At 37.5% G+C, this 17,828-nt stretch overlaps 2 protein-coding genes across 2 annotated transcripts; one reads left to right on the top strand and one right to left on the bottom strand.

The window, feature by feature from the left end:
* Window positions 1-2,733: 2,733 nt before the first annotated feature.
* On the bottom strand, window positions 2,734-4,999 carry LOC123550670 (ileal sodium/bile acid cotransporter-like). Its single transcript, XM_045339095.2, has 3 exons — window positions 4,802-4,999; window positions 3,581-3,752; window positions 2,734-3,248 (listed from the first exon to the last, which is right to left on the bottom strand). Exons 1-3 carry the CDS (start codon window positions 4,997-4,999, stop codon window positions 2,734-2,736), a joined length of 885 nt encoding a protein of 294 aa, XP_045195030.2.
* A 947-nt stretch (window positions 5,000-5,946) lies between these two features.
* LOC123549642 (ileal sodium/bile acid cotransporter-like) lies at window positions 5,947-13,430 on the top strand. The gene is made up of 3 exons (XM_045337894.2): window positions 5,947-7,244; window positions 8,341-8,515; window positions 12,454-13,430. The coding sequence occupies exons 1-3, from the start codon at window positions 6,384-6,386 to the stop codon at window positions 13,137-13,139; spliced, it is 1,722 nt and encodes a 573-aa protein (XP_045193829.2). The 5' UTR covers window positions 5,947-6,383; the 3' UTR covers window positions 13,140-13,430.
* Window positions 13,431-17,828: the final 4,398 nt, after the last annotated feature.

The raw sequence follows: 17,828 nt of genomic DNA, 5'->3' as shown, positions 1-17,828 counted from the left end.
ACACACTGTTTAGTCCACGATCATATATGAGCCGCGCCATGAGAAACCAACATAGTGCTTTGCGACCACTGATCAGACAGCTGGCTCCCGCGTCTGGTCAGATCCAGCTGTACGTTCAAAGCTACTTTCAGAGAACTGCTAGCGACAGCATTGACCTACAGACGCCGAGCGCAGCTGTCGATCATGTTCGCAAAGCATATTGGTTTTCGTTGGCACGGCTCATATGTTGTGCGTGTTGCGAAAGCACTTCGTATTATCAGTTTTCTTATACATATTTTATGAAATTTGAATTAAATTTGAATTATATTAATCTATTTCTTTATTTACATTACTCATTTTGAAGAACTATCATAAACTGACATAAAATGAAAAGAAAAATATAGGTCATATATTCTAAGAAAGATTTCCCCTTTCACATTTGCTTACTGCAAAATCACACTGCAGTTACCTGGTGTTTCTGCTCATACAAAAATTTAGTTTTATTTCACCAAATACAACATACTCTCTCATTTTTGCTAACAAAATGTCAAAAATACATTCACAGTGAAGTTTAAACAAAAGTCGTGTTCAACTAAAATAAATAGTTAATGTGCAATCACCTGTCTGCCATTACACGATCACGATTAGACCCGATTAGATCGATTAGACCAGATTACTCTTAAATTATGACCAGTTGCCTTGCGTAATTGTATATAAACAAATAATACATGGCATCAAGGTCCATTTGCAAGTCAACGGACTGGTCAGTCAAAATAAGAACATGTCATATGGAATCAATCTTTGACTTTCTTCCCAGTCCGCGAAAATTATGTCATATGGAATCAATCTTTGACATCTTTGACTTTCTTCCCAGTCCCGCGAAATCGAAATCGAAATGCATATGAACTGAGTCGAAGGCGTTTTCGGGTGGGGGAGGGGGTGGGCTGGACTTACCTACGTTTCTGTGGTAATATCTCGAGTTAAATTCTGTTCATTAATATTTTTTCATTATATGCATGGAGTTGCATATATGCATTCTGCTACACAATATAATAAGTTTAGTTTAGTTCATATTTTATTGTTATTAAAGTATAGTAAATATACATCAAGACATGAATATACAGATACAGATACAGATACCTACCAGTATATACATTTTGTATTTGTACAACAGCGAACCAACAGTACATTAAGACATATACTACTACAGTACATCAATATAAAAATAATATACATTCGGTAACTTTGCAATAGTGTGACAATACAAAAGGGTTGGACCGCAATATTATAAACGTAAAAACTCGCATATATCATTATCAGCCAATCATATTTCCCAGTAATGGACAACCCCGCAAGTCCCGACCATAAAACTCTTGCGTTCCAGCAACTACTAAAACTGCAATATAAAGACTAACATACAAGAAAATCCAACAAGACAATGGGTCATGTTGGAGGCTACGATATTAAAGATGGCCTCACTGTCAGCAAGATCTATAATTAGCTAATTAAAGCCAAATATCAAACTAATCACTATGTAATGTAGACCTTACACTACGAACACTCAAAAGTGGTACATATCGTTATGTATATAAAAGGAGGTCTTCCTCTGGCAATTCACACACTCTAATACCACGCACTGTAAATACATATAAGGGTAGGAACAAATGTATAATGTAGTGATTGACTCAGCTGCGAAATGGCAAGTGTGGTTTGATTAATATATCAATAAAAGCTTCTGGAAAAGCCTCCTGTGAGGAAACTAAAATACAATATAGGTCCATTATACGGTCCTACGCAACCTCGCTCTCAAAGATGGGCGGTATTATCCGGTACGCCACTGCTTCATTGAGCTGCGTGTTGTCGTTATTGAGACGGTACCAAGTTGACTTTAGTACTACTCTATAATCGAGCATCTGGACGCCAGTATCACATACTCATTCTGTAAACTTTGGATTCCATATAAGCTATTTTACTTAAAATCAACGACTTGTCATAAAGTCAAGAGTAACAAATATCTTAGCATTCATATATCCAGGATTGAACCTTACGCGACCCTCGATATCTAATAAAGCGGGTCTCCACTGACAATAACACACTATCACACATTACGGGACATAAAATGTGTGAATATCTAGTCGATGGCTACAGATGATTTGATAATTCATAACTAAGCCCTGTTGGCTACAATGTTTCATAACGGCTATGAATCATCGTTCTCAGATATGCGTAGGTACTGATATGACTTTGTCGTATTGAGACGTACGTAGTGTTACCCTTGATAATGACCATTCGGTCGTTGTACACTAATATCACTGTACAAACTTATTAACAGATAACTAAAATATATCGCAGTGTAAGGTTACTGTATCTTAATCAAGTACTAGTATTGTCCACTTGATCGATGACCTCTATATCTAAATAAATCTCAGCTACATATAAACAAACACTACAGGGGCTAAAGTTGATACTTGTATGTATCAGATGATTTTTCATCATACATTTTCTTAAACATTTCTTATTTAGATTCAATCATCGACGGTCTGTCCTTTCCTATTAAGTATTGTGTGCTCGGATGATTTTCTAGATAGGACCTTTTCCTATTTCAGCTATTGCCTGTCACGTTTCCACTAAATTCACGATCAGCCGTACTGTCTTTGACGTTTTTGTTGACTTCTGTCTCCAATTCTTTCTGTTTTGAATAAACTTCCTGTTATTCTGTCTGCTCACTTTTCTATTTCTACAGCACGATTCAGATCAGTAAACAATCGATGCTAAAAATGGCGGAATCGGTGACATCACTTCCGCCGAGACTGGCGCCACAGTAGCAATATCACCAAGCGGTTCCGGAAATGAATTCAGCAACAAGATCATAGCAATTGCTGTATTTTGCATTCCTGTTTCTATGGCGATAGTTTTTATACTTTTCCTTGGCTGTTTGAAAATAAAAGACATAACGGCACCGAGGCAGAATCCTACATAGGGCAAAATACAGCCAACTGCTATAATTTTTAAATTAAACATTTTAAATAGATACAAACTTGAAATAACTCCCGTTGTTATCAAAATAAGCGCCAGTATTGTAAGCACGACTGCCATACCTTTTTCTATCATACCTGTCACTTTTGGGAATTTGATTCTGATAAAAAGTCCAACCGACAAAGGTATAAGAATTATAGATAAGGTGACCACGATGTCTGTGTAGGGGATATTTAGATTGTTTGCCTCTAGAAACACACTTCCTAATGTGTACAGCCACAGGGGAAGCATTGCTGAAAGGAAACAAAACTCAGTATGTTTTAAACTGTCTCAAGTTATAATGAAATTTAAGAATTAAAGATCAAACTTAAACATGTGAAAAAGTAAGTACAAGAAGGGAGATAATTGTAAAATTACTTAAGGTAGAGTTATGGTTCCTCTGCTCAGCACGTCCTTTCATTGTTGTGCATCATTCTCATGATTCTGTCAAGTTATTTTAAGTCGCGTCTTAATTATTCTGGACGTACATAGATCTACGTTACATAGTGACTCTAGTAAAGCTCCTCCCTGTGCGCACATGCACTAACCCTACAAATCGTTGCGTAGCGGTAAAGAAAATACTCACCTAATGAAAGCAATGTACTTATAGTCGTCATGGTGATTGACAATGACAGATCCCCGTCCAGTAGATATGTATAGATGTTGCTGGAACCGCCCCCTGGACACACACCGGCTACAAATATACCAACTGCAGTCAGTGAGTCGGAGGCCACTGCTTTAGCAATTGCAAACGAAATCTGAAATACGAACAACTTAAGACAGCTAAACAAAGCAACTCATAGAAATTTCGATCTAAAAACACGCATATAAGAAAACTGGAGTTTTTACACTGAAATCGCGTCAATGTGTACATGTACTCAGACGTTGTGTATACATTTCCACGTCCACATGCTTCCTTGTTGGCTGCTGTATGAACAGCTGCATTCTTTGAATTAGGCTGATCCTCTTGTGCTTTTATCCTTGGTCTTTCGATAAAAAATCCCTGCATTTCAATTATGTTTTCGAAAACCTTAAGTTTACCAACTCGTCGTCTTATATCAGACAGGTCAGGGGAGGTAACTAGAGTCATGGATATGAACTATCTTGTTGCGATGGTAATCAATAGATAAAATCAACATGGTCGCAATTCTTATTCTTTTGTGAATGTCGTAAAAGCATATAGAAACATTGTATCAAATGTTTGATGACAAAAAGTCTCCAACAAAAGCTCTTCTAGTTTAAAATATAAAATTGATATACTTACAAGAGGCATTCCGAGATACTGACACATGAGGCCGATCAATGGCTGTATCGGCTTTTTAAGTGTGTCCTTGACAACGTCAAGGTCAAGCTGAGTGCCAAAGGTCAACATCTCAAGGATTTCGAGGATGTACACAGTAATAAGAAAAATAATGTCGATTACAGTCATATATCGAACCACACATACATTCAACTTTTCACTTGTGTTTGTTTGAAATGTATTACTAATGTCAAGATCAGTCAATTTGAATAATATGCTACTTATGCCAATCATGCCACTTTTTAGTGTTATATTTATTTCTTGCTGAATGACAGTCAGTCCAATATCACGAGAACTGGTTTCGTTTTCCATTTTCAATGACTGCACGACGAATGTTCCGTTTCTTTCATTTTGTTCACATTTAAGTGTTAAACTTGCATTTCCAATAATGCGTAAAACTTCGGTGTTTTCAGTAGATGAAACATTGATCACCAGATCGTGTCCGTGAAAACACATTACTGATACAACAAATTGTTTAACAGTTATGTCTTCCATAAATACTCGTACCTGACTATCTTCTGTGATTGTCTGAACAGCCATTAAAATGGAATTGCTTGACTTGTTTCCGTGTTCATCACTTTTGTTAAAATTGTCCGGTTGTGTTCCGTGGTATGGCTCGAATAGACCACCATACTGCGAACTTTTAACACGTGTAAAACAAATGATAAAGATGAGTGTTAATACTACAGCAAATGATCGAAGCATGACGATTTGGTTTAACATAAAGTATAAAAAAAACTTGTTTACTGTTTTTCGTTTGTTTATATATCCACAATAAATATTTGAAAACACTTGCTATAGGTAGTTTAGTCCGTCCTCATTCACAATAGTTTTTTTTTTATTTTTTTTTTAAATATCCTATACTGCAAGTAAACTGACTCCCGAATTTCTTGTTGAAAAATGCGCACAACAGTTAATTAGCATCCACTGTGCCATGCAGAGAATGTATGCAAAACACATGCCCTACTGGTTTTGGACTGAGTAAATAGAGTAACCTTGTGGTCAGCTGGTCAGCCTACTATCAATAACATGAAGTATGGTGAACTAGCATTGCCATCATTAAAAAAATGCTTATGCTTTTAAAGAATTTTTGGTGTCCTTCATAGACTACTGTGTCATAAGCCGGAAAAATCTAAAAACACATTGGCTTCTCGTGTATTACAGGTATTAAAATTTTCGCTGGACTACCATTTTGTCTGTATTGTACGGATATTGTGTGTACCTCAGTTAAGCTGCCAATGACCTGGTGACCTTCAGTTATACGCAAACTTTAGCAAAGGCTGCATAACAATCTTCAGTCGCGGTCCGACCGCGTTGTTTATCTTTCTCGAGACCGGTTATGCACTCGAATAGCAAACTGTGAAGCCGTAGTAAATTTGATTTGAATGCACATTTGATCAAATAATGTTTCTTTTCTTTTTTTTTAGTTCGGTTTAAGAATTAAGTATAGATTATTACTTGCATAGTAGAAACTCCAGTATTAAGGCATTAGATAACATGATGTAATTATTTTACTATCACAGGTTTAAGATTGTAGGTTTAAACTAGTTCAATACATTTACTTAAGTTGATAGTGCAAACAGTCAGATTAAGTGTCCGACATAGAATAAACGTCCGCAGTAAACCGAATCGTCAATTTTCTTGCGCTTTCCGAACAGTACAAAGACGAATTGTTTAAATTTTCTAGCATTTATTTTCTTTTTTATTCTGTAGCTACATTAAGCCTTCATATATATATTTGGAAGAACCAATACAACTCATAACACTTGAAAAACGAAGCATTACAATGCGGACCTTCCGGGCATGCTCGGACATGTTGGCTAATATTTTATTTGTTCAGTGACTTTATAAAGCTCTATAAGATCAACCAAAGACGTTGACAGTTTGTGAGAAAAGTATTTACCTTGCTCGGATTACACATTTATTATCTAGTCTTAAATCTCAAAAATGTGATTAAAAATACAAAAAGTGCCCCATCGTCTTTTCAATGAAAATGTTTATAGTGGGATTCAGTTTCAAAAGCTATTACCAACGCTGATATAAAAAGTAGTTTAAAAAAAATATTTTGTGAGATAAAGGAGAAAGCAACATGGAAGCATATTTTGGATTATTCTTAGCCTCAGTTTTTGTTTTGTACGTTTTCGCAAGTCCTGTACTCGGAACAGGCTCGAGCACGGCACCAACGGTCACGCCGTTGTCCGAAATAACAGGTGCACAGTTTTCCGTTGGACCATTTCTAAAAGTGATTCCTGTACGGGTCAGGTCCAACAAAGGTGATCCGCTCTTGGCGTTTTATATGATCAATTCTTCCTTACAACCAAAAATTGAAGTTCTGATGGACAGTGAAATTACAACATCGTTTGATTTTTCCATCATATGCATTAACAGGAATATTTCTATGCTGCTGAAGGTGTCTGCGTACCATGAAGACAATCTCCAAGTTAATGGCCAACGTTTGTTCCCAATTTCTTGTGAAGACGCCGTAGAGAAAAACTTACGTGACGTATATTCCACGCCGTCACCGTTAACTGGTAACACAACAATTCCGGATTGGAAAATTTTCGTTGCTCAGGGTCAAGTTAATGTTAAGTTACGTAGTGGTATTATAGGTCAAGGGACCGTAGAATTTTCTCTTCTGACAGTCAGCAAAGACCCCAAGCACCAAAAATCATACAGCGATATTGATGACCTGGTTTCGAAAAACGAAACAAACGCTACATTTGTAATCGTAGATCCTGTGCAGTCTGGGAATACGTTAACGTATAAAATCAACGTTATACGTAAGGTACGACTGGTAGATAGATTGTTCCGCGTAGCAATTTACGGTGTCCAGATCTTTACCGCGACAGGGTTCGGTTGTAAGCTAGACCTCGGCGTGGTCAAGGAAAACCTATGGCGCCCTGTGGCCCCAGGAATTGGACTAGCATGCCAATATATACTCATGCCACTGGTAAGTTTCGCACTATTTCTGTTATGTTGTTCAATATGCATTTAAAACATGTATAGACGACTGGAATGACGATTATAGCTTCTTATCTCGAAGCATGGAGTACATCTCAGTAACATTTTAGCTGAAATATTTCCCGGCCACTAAGCTCAGTAACGACAACGCAGATCTACAGATCGCGGGTTCGTGAGCGTTCCCCGGGCGAGGCTTATTTTCTCCGTGACAGTTTGATTAAAGACATTTGTGTCTAAAATCATTCGTCCTCCACCTGCGAGTCATGTGGGGAAGTTACTAGCGGAGAACAGATTTGTACTGGTACAGAATCCAGCGTTGACTGCCCGTCGTTACATGTATAACCAGCTGAAATGCTGTTGAAAAACGACGACAAGCCCGAAACAAACGTGTTCTGTGCAAGATATAGAAACACTATCTTCTAGTGTGATGTGTGGTTAAAATGCAGGACTGTCGTTCTTTATAAAGAAATGTACCATAACGACCTACAAAATGCAAATTATAAAAATCTTATCAGGAAAATCTGTAATATTAAACCAAATCGAGGGTTGAACTCAATATTGTCGCAAGTCCTTTTTTTTATCTAATAAAGTTACACCAGTATTGCGTTCAAACCTCGATATGTCTTTTCAGCTGCAGTTTTGCCTCTTTCACGGTAGACCAGTTACGTAAATAGAAATTTAAGATCCGTAGTTAACTTTTATTATTTAACAATTTACCGTATATACTTTATAGCCAGATGTACGTATCAGAATGCTTTAGTCAAATATATAAACTTAAAACTTCATCCCACGGACAAGATATTCATACACTTCACAGAAAAAAAATGATAGTAAATTTAAAAAATTTTGGCGTTAGAGTATAACCGTTGTCAATAAACTAAATATGGTTAACAATGCCAAATGTAAAAGTTTTGAACAATGAATAATATGTTCTCCTATGAAAATATGTGTTATGTTCTTGTCGTTCAGGTGACATTTTGGTCAGTAAGCCGTGTTAAAACTCATTAAAACTAAAAAGATTTACATATGATATGTACATATAAGCAAGGTTTATGTGTATTATAGTACTTATTATTAACTTTCAGATTGCATTTGCAATAGCGAAGGCCGTCCGAATAGACATTGCAGCCGTGTCATTGGGGATATTTGTTGCAGGATGTTGTCCCGGGGGCGGGGCAAGCAACATGTATTCATATCTTCTAAAGGGAGATCTATCTCTATCCATCACCATGACAGCACTGAGTACAGTCTTGGCTTTAGGTATGTAACCGTGACAGCACTGTGTACAATATTGGCTTTAGTTATGTAACCGTAATAGCACTGAGTAGTCTTGGCTTTAGGTATGTAACCATAATAGCACTGAGTACAGTCTTGGCTTTAGGTATGTAACCATAATAAAACTGAGTACAGTCTTTGCTTTAGGTATGTAACCATAATAGCGCTGAGTACAGTCTTGGACTTAGGTACCGGTATGTAACCATAATAGCACTGAATACAGTCTTGGCTTGAGGTATGTAATTATAAAAGCACTGAGTACAGTCTTGGCTTTAGGTATGTAACCATATTAGCACTGAGAGGTCTTGGCGTTAAGCACCGAGTACAGTCTTCGCTTTAGGTATGCAGCCATGACAGTACTGAGTACAGCCTTGGCTTTACGTATGTAACCATATTAGCTATATTCTTTCTCTTTTTGATTTTGACACGCAAAATGTCTACATTCCCACAATGGGTTTGACGTCAACGGAAGATAGATGATAGCACTGAGTACAGTCTTTGCTTTAGGTATGTAGCCATGACAGTACTGAGTACAGTCTTGGCTTTAGGTATGTAACCATAATAACACTGAGTACAGTCTTGGCTTTAGGTATGTAATTATAAAAGCACTGAGTAGTCTTGGTGTTAAGCACCGAGTACAGTCTTCGCTTTAGGTATGCAGCCATGACAGTACTGAGTACAGTCTTGGCTTTACGTATGTAACCATAATAACATATACGTCTTGCTTTGTATGAATTGTAAGCAGAGTGTCTGGTGTTACACAGTACAGTTTGCTTTAGGATAGCATGATTACTGAGTACAGTCTTGCTTACGTGTACATATAGCTATATTCTTCTTTGATTGCACGAAATGTCTACATTCCACAACGGGTTTGACGTCAACGGAAGATAGATAATAGCACTTTGCTTTAGGTATGTAGCCATGACAGTACTGAGTACAGTCTTGGCTTTATGTATGTAACATAATAGCACTGAGTACAGTCTTGGCTTTAGGTATGTAACCATTTGGATTTAGGTGGGTAACCATAATAGCACTCAATACAGTCTTGGTTTTAGGTATGTAACCATGACAGCACTGAGTACAGTCTTGCTTAGGTAGTAACCATTTGATTAGTGGGTAACCATAATAGCCTGATACAGTCTTGGTTTTAGGTATGCAACCATGACAGCACTGAGTATAGTCTTGGCTTTAGGTATATAACCATAATAGCACTGAGTACAGTCTTTGCTTTAGGTATGAAACATATAGCACTGAGTACAGTCTGGCTTTATTAATACATATGCACTGAGTACAGTCTTTGCTTTAGGTATGTAGCCATGACAGTACTGAGTACAGTCTTGGCTTTGCGTATGTAACCATAATAGCACTGAGTACAGTCTTGGCTTGAGGTATGTATCAATTTGGATTTAGGTGGGTAACCATAATAGCACTCATTACAGTCTTGGTTTTAGGTATGTAACCATGACAGCACTGAGTACAGTCTTGGCTTTAGGTATGTAACCATTTGGATTTAGGTGGTTAACCATAATAGCACTAAATACAGTCTTGGTTTTAGGTATGTAACCATGACAGCACCAAGTATAGTCTTGGCTTTAGGTATGTAACTATAATAGCTCTGAGTACAGTCTTGGCTTTAGGTATGTAACCATTTGGATTTAGGTGGGTAACCATAATAGCACTGAATACAGTCTTGGTTTTAGGTATGTAACCATGACAGCACTGAGTACAGTCTTGGCTTTAGGTATGTAACCATTTGGATTTAGGTGGGTAACTATAATAGCACTGAATACAGTCTTGGTTTTAGGTATGTAACCATGACAGCACTGAGTACAGTCTTGGCTTTAGGTATGTAACCATTTGGATTTAGGTGGGTAACCATAATAGCACTGAATACAGTCTTGGTTTTAGGTATGTAACCATGACAGCACTGAGTACAGTCTTGGCTTTAGGTATGTAACCATTTGGATTTAGGTGGGTAACCATAATAGCACTGAATACAGTCTTGGTTTTAGGTATGTAACCATGACAGCACTGAGTACAGTCCTGGCTTTAGGTATATAACCATGACAGTACAGTCATGGTTATATGTATGTAACCATGACAGCACTAAGTATAGTCCTGTCTTTAGAAATGAACCGAGTGCAATCCTGGCTTTAGGTATGTAGCCATAACATCACTGAGTACAGCCTTGGCTTTAGGTATGTAACCATGACAGTACTGAGTTTAGTTTGGATATGTAACCATGACAGCATTGACTACAATCCTGACTTCTAGCTATGTAGCCATAACATCACTGACTACAGTCCTGGCTTTAGGTATGTAACCGTGACACCATTGAATTTAGTCCTGGCCTTAGGTACGTAACCATGACAGCACTGAGTACAGTCCTGGCTTTAGGTCTTTAGAAATGAACGCACTGAGTGCAGTTCTGATTTTGGATTTGTAACCATAACAACATAGACTACAGTCCTGGCATGAAACCATCACAGCACAGAGTACAGTCCTGGCTTTAGGTATATAACAGCACTGACTACAGTCTTGACTTCTAGCTATGTAGCCATAATATCACTGACTACAGTCCTAGCTTTAGGTATGTAACCATAACAACACTGACTACAGTCCTGACTTCTAGCTATGTAGCCATAACATCACTGACTACAGTCCTGGCTTTAGGTATGAAACCATGCCATCACCTAGTACAGTCCTGGCTTTAGGTATGAAACCATGCCATCACCTAGTACAGTCTTGGCTTAGGTATGTAACCATAACATCACTGACTATAGTCCTGACTTTAGGTACCCTGACTACAGTCCTGACTTCTAGCTATGCAGCCATAATATCACCAACTGCAGTCCCGGCTTAAGGTATGTAACCATGACAGCACTAAGTAAAGTTCTGTGTTTTAGTATTCAATCATGATAGTACTTAGTACAGAGCAGATTTAGGAAGGTGGCCATGATAGCTCCGATTATCTATCCTATTGATTTTAAGTGTGTAACCATAGTAGCATGGAGCACAGTCCTGGCTTTGGGTATGCAACCGTGATAGCTCCGATTATAGTACTGACTGTAAATATTTTAAACTAACCATGACTCTGAGCCCTTGGTACAGTCCCCTCTACCCCCCATCCCCACATCATTGGCACTGATATTCGGGTATATATTGAAACATTACGGCAATTCATTTTTATCTATAATAAAACAAGTCCTTTCCAAAATTTATATAGTTTTCAATATATTGTATATATTTCAATATAATCAGATTGTGATATATTCTGAGTTTTCTGTGTTTAATATTGATTTGCATGCACCAGGTGTAGGCTGCCTGTCATTTATATTTATATTGTTACGATTGCATTTAGAAGTGTGACAGATGTTAGAGTACTGATGAATTGTGACAATATTAATGTTAATATTTTACAAACATTTAGATATACGCATTTGACTTATATATAATATATGAACCGCCATGAGAAAACCAACATAGTGGCTTTGCAACCAGCATGGATCCGGACCAGCCTGCGCATCCGCGCATTTGGCTAAACCATCAAAATAGCTGTTCGCTTTCAAAGTCTTTTGAAATTAGAGAAACTGTTAGCGAACAGCATGGATCCTGACCAGACTGCACCGATGTGCAGGCTGGTCTGGATCCATGCTGGTCGCAAAGCCACTATGCTGGTTTTCTCATGGCGGGGCTCATATGTTCATAACCTTTAACAATGAGCAATGACCATTTATCTCCATTGCAACACATGTCAACAAGAATACAATAATGAATTATAAAAATTATCATCAATACAGTATATAAATATTTCAAGCCATATGTCAAAAAAAAAAGAAAGAAAAAAAAAAACCCTAGTTTACACTGTGTCGTCTTTCCTGTCAATTCATGTATTAACGATGACATACATTTTTTTCCTTCAGCGATGCTGCCACTTTGGATCTACACACTGGGAACAACCTTCTCCGAAGCTGGTGGTTTAAGCATACCGTTTGAGATGGTAGCAGTATCATTATCTATCCTCATCACACCACTCGTAGTCGGACTGTTTCTGCGACAGAAATTCCCAAAAGTTGCAGACAAAATCCAGAGAGTCTTGAAGCCTGTTACTGTTATAATGATCATCATTTTACTAGCAGTTGGAGTGTATTCAAACTTGTATATTTTCCGTTTGTTTAAGCCAAATGTGATTCTGGCAGGGTGTTTGTTGCCCTATATAGGTTACGTAAGTGGTGGGCTGGTAGCTACCATTTTTCGGCAACCATGGAAATGTATAAAAACTATTATACTCGAAACTGGAATGCAGAACACGAGCATTGCCTACATTCTGCTCATAAATTCGTTCCCAGCCCCGACAGGTGACATCGCCGCAGTAGCACCAGTGGCGTCTGCAGTCATGACACCGCTTCCTCCATTTATAATAACAATTTTCTATTTGCTCTATCACAAGTTTTGCAATAAGAATAAAGGAGAAGAGGATGAGGAAAAGGCAAACAAAAATGGCACTACAGTTCAAGATGAGGCTGATGTGAAACTCACATCGGAAACTCAAACGGAAGCAGACGACAAATCGTTCCCCAGTGAAAAAGTTGCATTAGCCACTGTGTAGATTAAAGATAAACTTGTATTAGATGCCATATATGTGTTCCAAATGTATGACATTATAAACTCATGAATTTGCAAATTTTAACTGCTAATTAATGAAACGCAGTAAGTTGAAGAGATTTCACGTTAGAGATATTTTTTCTATTTTACTCCACACACATAGAAAATGCGTGTTTATAGTGAAACCTACTGTAACTTTAAGTATGTAAGTATGATAAGGCACAATAATTAACAGGCCAGTTGTGGAATATTGATGCTTTTATATTATATATATTATATACATGTATTAATTTAGTATTAGATTTGATATTTTCATACCGAGCCATATAAAAGGGCTTAAGTTTAAAAGTACATGTTACAAAGAAGATGCATATTTTTCTGTTAAAAAGTATCTCCACATATCATTTGAAGCTCCGAGGGAAAGTGTGTGCTTTCAGCTCACCTGAGCACAAAGTGCTCAATGTGAGCTGTCATGATCACCGCGTCCGTCAACAACAGTTTGAAAGTTAATACTCTAGAGGTCACAATTCTGGCTCTGTCTTAAACTGATTCAGAATGTTACTCTCAATGTGAGCTGTCATGATCACCGTGTCCTTCAACAACAGTTTGACTGTTAATACTCTAGAGGTCACAATTCTGGCTCTGTCTTAAACTGATTCAGAATGTTACTCTCAATGTGAGCTGTCATGATCACCGTGTCCTTCAACAACAGTTTGACTGTTAATACTCTAGAGGTCACAATTCTGGCTCTGTCTTAAACTTATTCAGAATGTTACTCTCAATTAAAAGTCCAGTCACTTGACCAAAACTGTATTATACCTCATCTTCATAAAACTTTGTCAGAGTGTTTGTCTCTGTGAATCTTTGTCAAGTTCAAAACAAAGTTACTCGAGATGTAAAACTAGGTCAATAGGTCAAATTATAGAAAAACCTTGTTAATATTTATAGGCCACATTTTCTCTTTAATCATCATACACCTTTGTCACTTTGTGGAAGGTCTGGAAGGGGAAGTGTGTAAGGACACTAAATTGTGTATAAGGACACTAAATCCTCACTGGATGATTATGTCGTTATGAAAGAGATACTGTCATCTGGGTAGGAGTTAAGTAATTAGAACAAGACTCTATCACATGGTTACGAGATACTATAGCTTGGTTATGAGATAATGTTGTGTGGTTACCAGATACTATAGCTTGGTTATGAGATAATGGCACATGGTTATGAGATACTATTGCTTGGTTATGAGATAATGTCGCATGGTTACAAGATATTATCGTGAGAGAACGAGATACTACCTCATGGCTTTGAACTGTTTATTTGTTTGTTTTTGGTTTAACGCCGTTTTTAAACAGTATTTCAGTCATGTAACGGCGGGCAGTTAACCTAACCAGTGTTCCTGGATTCTGTACCAGTACAAACCTGTTCTTCGCAAGTAATTGCCAACTTCCCCACATGAATCAGAGGCGGAGGACTAATGATTTCAGACACAATGTCGTTTATCAAATAGTCACGGAGAACATACGCCCTGCCCAAGGATCGAACTCAAAAATGAATAAAATGATATCTCTTGACCATGTCATTGGGCGGCCACAGGGTTATCCCCATTGAGTTTTTGCAATTTTCCTAGATTTTTAAGTTTTGTTCAGATATATGAAGATGGAAATTACGACATGGCGCAATAACTGGAAATTAGGGACAGATAACATTTTTTAAAGGTGCAATTAAGATACCCACGAGGGTTGTCAGACATAACATAATATGAGCCGTGCCATGGGAAAACCAACATAGTGGGTGTGCGACCAGCATGGATCCAGACCAGCCTGCGCATCCGCACAGTCTGGTCAGGATCCATGCTGTTCGCTAACAGTTTCTCCAATTCCAATAGGCTTTAAAAGCGAACAGCATGGAGCCTGACCAGACTGCGCGGATGCGCAGGCTGGTCTGGATTCATGCTGGTCGCACACCCACTATGTTGGTTTTCCCATGGCACGGCTCATATGACAATCATGGGTATCTGACGATAATCTTTTCTTATACTTTATAATTATTTCTATCATGTTAATATAAATTGAATTATTCTGATATCAAATATATACAGTACTCACTTGTTCTCATTCTCTTTTAGTTAAACCCATCGCCTATTTACTTCAACTCATTGTAGTTGAGGTAACTGAACTGTGTGAATGGTAATTTTGCATTTACCACAGTTTAAGTGTGAGCGGCTAACACAACTTTAACTAGAGATCAGCAAAGGTTTTCTAATAGACCTTGATCGTATGAAGCACTATATAAACCATTTACCTGGAAGTTCTGAGCCAGTTCTTACCTCATTTCAGCTTTTAGATCCAAATAAAAATCAATAAAAATAAATAACTAAAACTGGTTTTCTTAAAACGTATACTCGATTTCTTGAAGTACATATGACACATCTTTTATGTCGACAAATGCCTTTGAAAATAGCAGTCAAAACGTACATTATCTTGTGTGTAGCTTAACCCTTTAAGGCTTACCCTGCTAAATTACTATAATGACCTTGTCCATCTTTCAATTCTATTAAAAATGTTAAAATATGCTATTTAAAGTACTGAAAAAAAAATCTAATTTTACAAAACAGTATTTGAAATTGTTGCTTTTGTACTAGTGCAGTAACTAACTATTTTGAAGGTTGTAAATCAATCTTTTCAAAAATAAAGCCAAAATTGAAATTGTAAAAAAACTTTTAAATGTCTATAATCACTGAATTTTACAACTGAAAACACCGTTTCAGAATCATTTTTTGATGATAAATTCGTAAGAAACGAGATCACAGAGTGATCTTGGCGCCCACCAATGTGCCATTTTTGAGTGTTCCAAATTTCAAGACTTATTGACTAGCTCAAGGTCAAATTTCATTTCCGTACACAACACTGTGCATGTGGTCCAAATTTGAAAGCTGTAGCTTGAGAAATGAGAAAGTAGGTCACTAGATCAATTTCAAGGACAAAGTTCTTTGTACACAAAACTATGCATGTGCATCAAGTTTGAAGGCTGTAGTTTGAGAAATTTGAAAGTAGGTCACTAGGTCAATCTTAAGGTCAAAGTTTATTTCGGTACACAAAACTATGCAAGTGGTCCAAATTTGAAGGCTGTAGCTTGAGAAATGTGCAAGTAGGTCACTAGGTCAAAATCAAGGTCAAATTTCATTTCAGAACACAAATCTATGCATGTGGTCCAAATTTGAAGCCTGTACCTTCAAAAATGTGAAAGTAGATCACTAGGTCAATGTCAAGGTCAAAGTTTGTTTCGGTACACAATCCTATGCATGTGGTCTAAATTTGAAGCCAGTAGCTACAGAAATGTGGAAGTAGGTAACTAGGTCAATCTTAAGGTCAAAGTTCATTTCGGTACACAAAACTATGCAAGTGGTCCAAATTTGAAGGCTGTAGCTTGAGAAATGTGAAAGTAGGTCACTAGGTCAAAATCAAGGTCAATTTTATTTCGGAACACAGAACTATGCATGTGCTCCAAATTTGAAGCCTGTACCTTCAAAAATGTGAAAGTAGGTCACTAGGTCAAAATCAAGGTCAACTCATGTCAAGGTTCATCTTGCCACTCAAAACCATACATGTGGTCCAAATTTGAATGTTGTAGGTTATTGACAAGAAGATTTTAAAAGCTTTTCCCTATATAAGTCTATATGAACCATGTGACACCCCGGGGCGGGGCCATATTTGACATTAGGGGATTATGAATTTGAACAAACTTGGTAGAAAACCACTAGATGATGCTACATTACAAATATCAAAGCCCTAGGCCCTGTGGTTTTGGACAAGAAGTTTTTCAAAGCTTTTCCCTATATAAGTCTATATAAACCATGTGACCCCGGGATGGGGCCATATTAGACCCCAGGGAAATAATTTGAATCATCTTGCCCTAGGCCCTGTTGTTTTGAATAAGAAGATTTTTAAAGTTTTTCCCTATATAAATCTATGTAAATTATAGAAATAAACAAAGGGCCATAACTCACTCAAAAATTGTTGAACCAGTCTGATTTTCAGGGGGACACAACGAGGGCACCAATACATCATTCTGATAAAGATTGGTCAAAATCCCCCTGGTAGTTTCTGAGGAGATGCGATAACGAGAAACTGTTAACGGACGGAAGGACGACGGACCACGGACGCAGAGTGATTTGAATAGCCCACCATCTGATGATGGTTGGCTAATAAAGACCTTTTGAAAATGTAAAATATCCTAATAACACCATTAACCTTCAGTCTGCTGGTGGCAAATGATTCTCCCTTTGCGATCAGTGAAAACACCATTGAATAGTAAGTGGTACTGCCCAAATTGAATGATGGACCAGTCCATTTTAGAAATTTAGCAGGGTGAAGGTTAAAGAGCATATCAATGCATAATAATGGTGTATATTATGAACGGTATTGTCCATCTTGCATCAAAAGCAATCAAGGAAAAATATTATTACAGAAAATATGGATCAAACAGCTGGTATGAATATAACTACAATGACAAGAGGGCCATAATGGCCCTAGATCGCTGGCCTAAGTTACACTACTTGCTTGAAAGTTTTTGTAGATGGTTACGCAAGGAAGTCTGTGAAATTATTTTGAAATAGTGCCAGTGTTAAACGCCAAGAACATTTTAGAAGTTTCTTCTAAATATATACAGGCAGGTAATGTGTGTTTATGTGTGG

This window comes from Mercenaria mercenaria, chromosome 6 (genome assembly GCF_021730395.1).
Source record: "Mercenaria mercenaria strain notata chromosome 6, MADL_Memer_1, whole genome shotgun sequence".
Taxonomy (NCBI): domain Eukaryota; kingdom Metazoa; phylum Mollusca; class Bivalvia; order Venerida; family Veneridae; genus Mercenaria; species Mercenaria mercenaria.
This window is presented reverse-complemented; position numbering and strand designations above follow the sequence as displayed.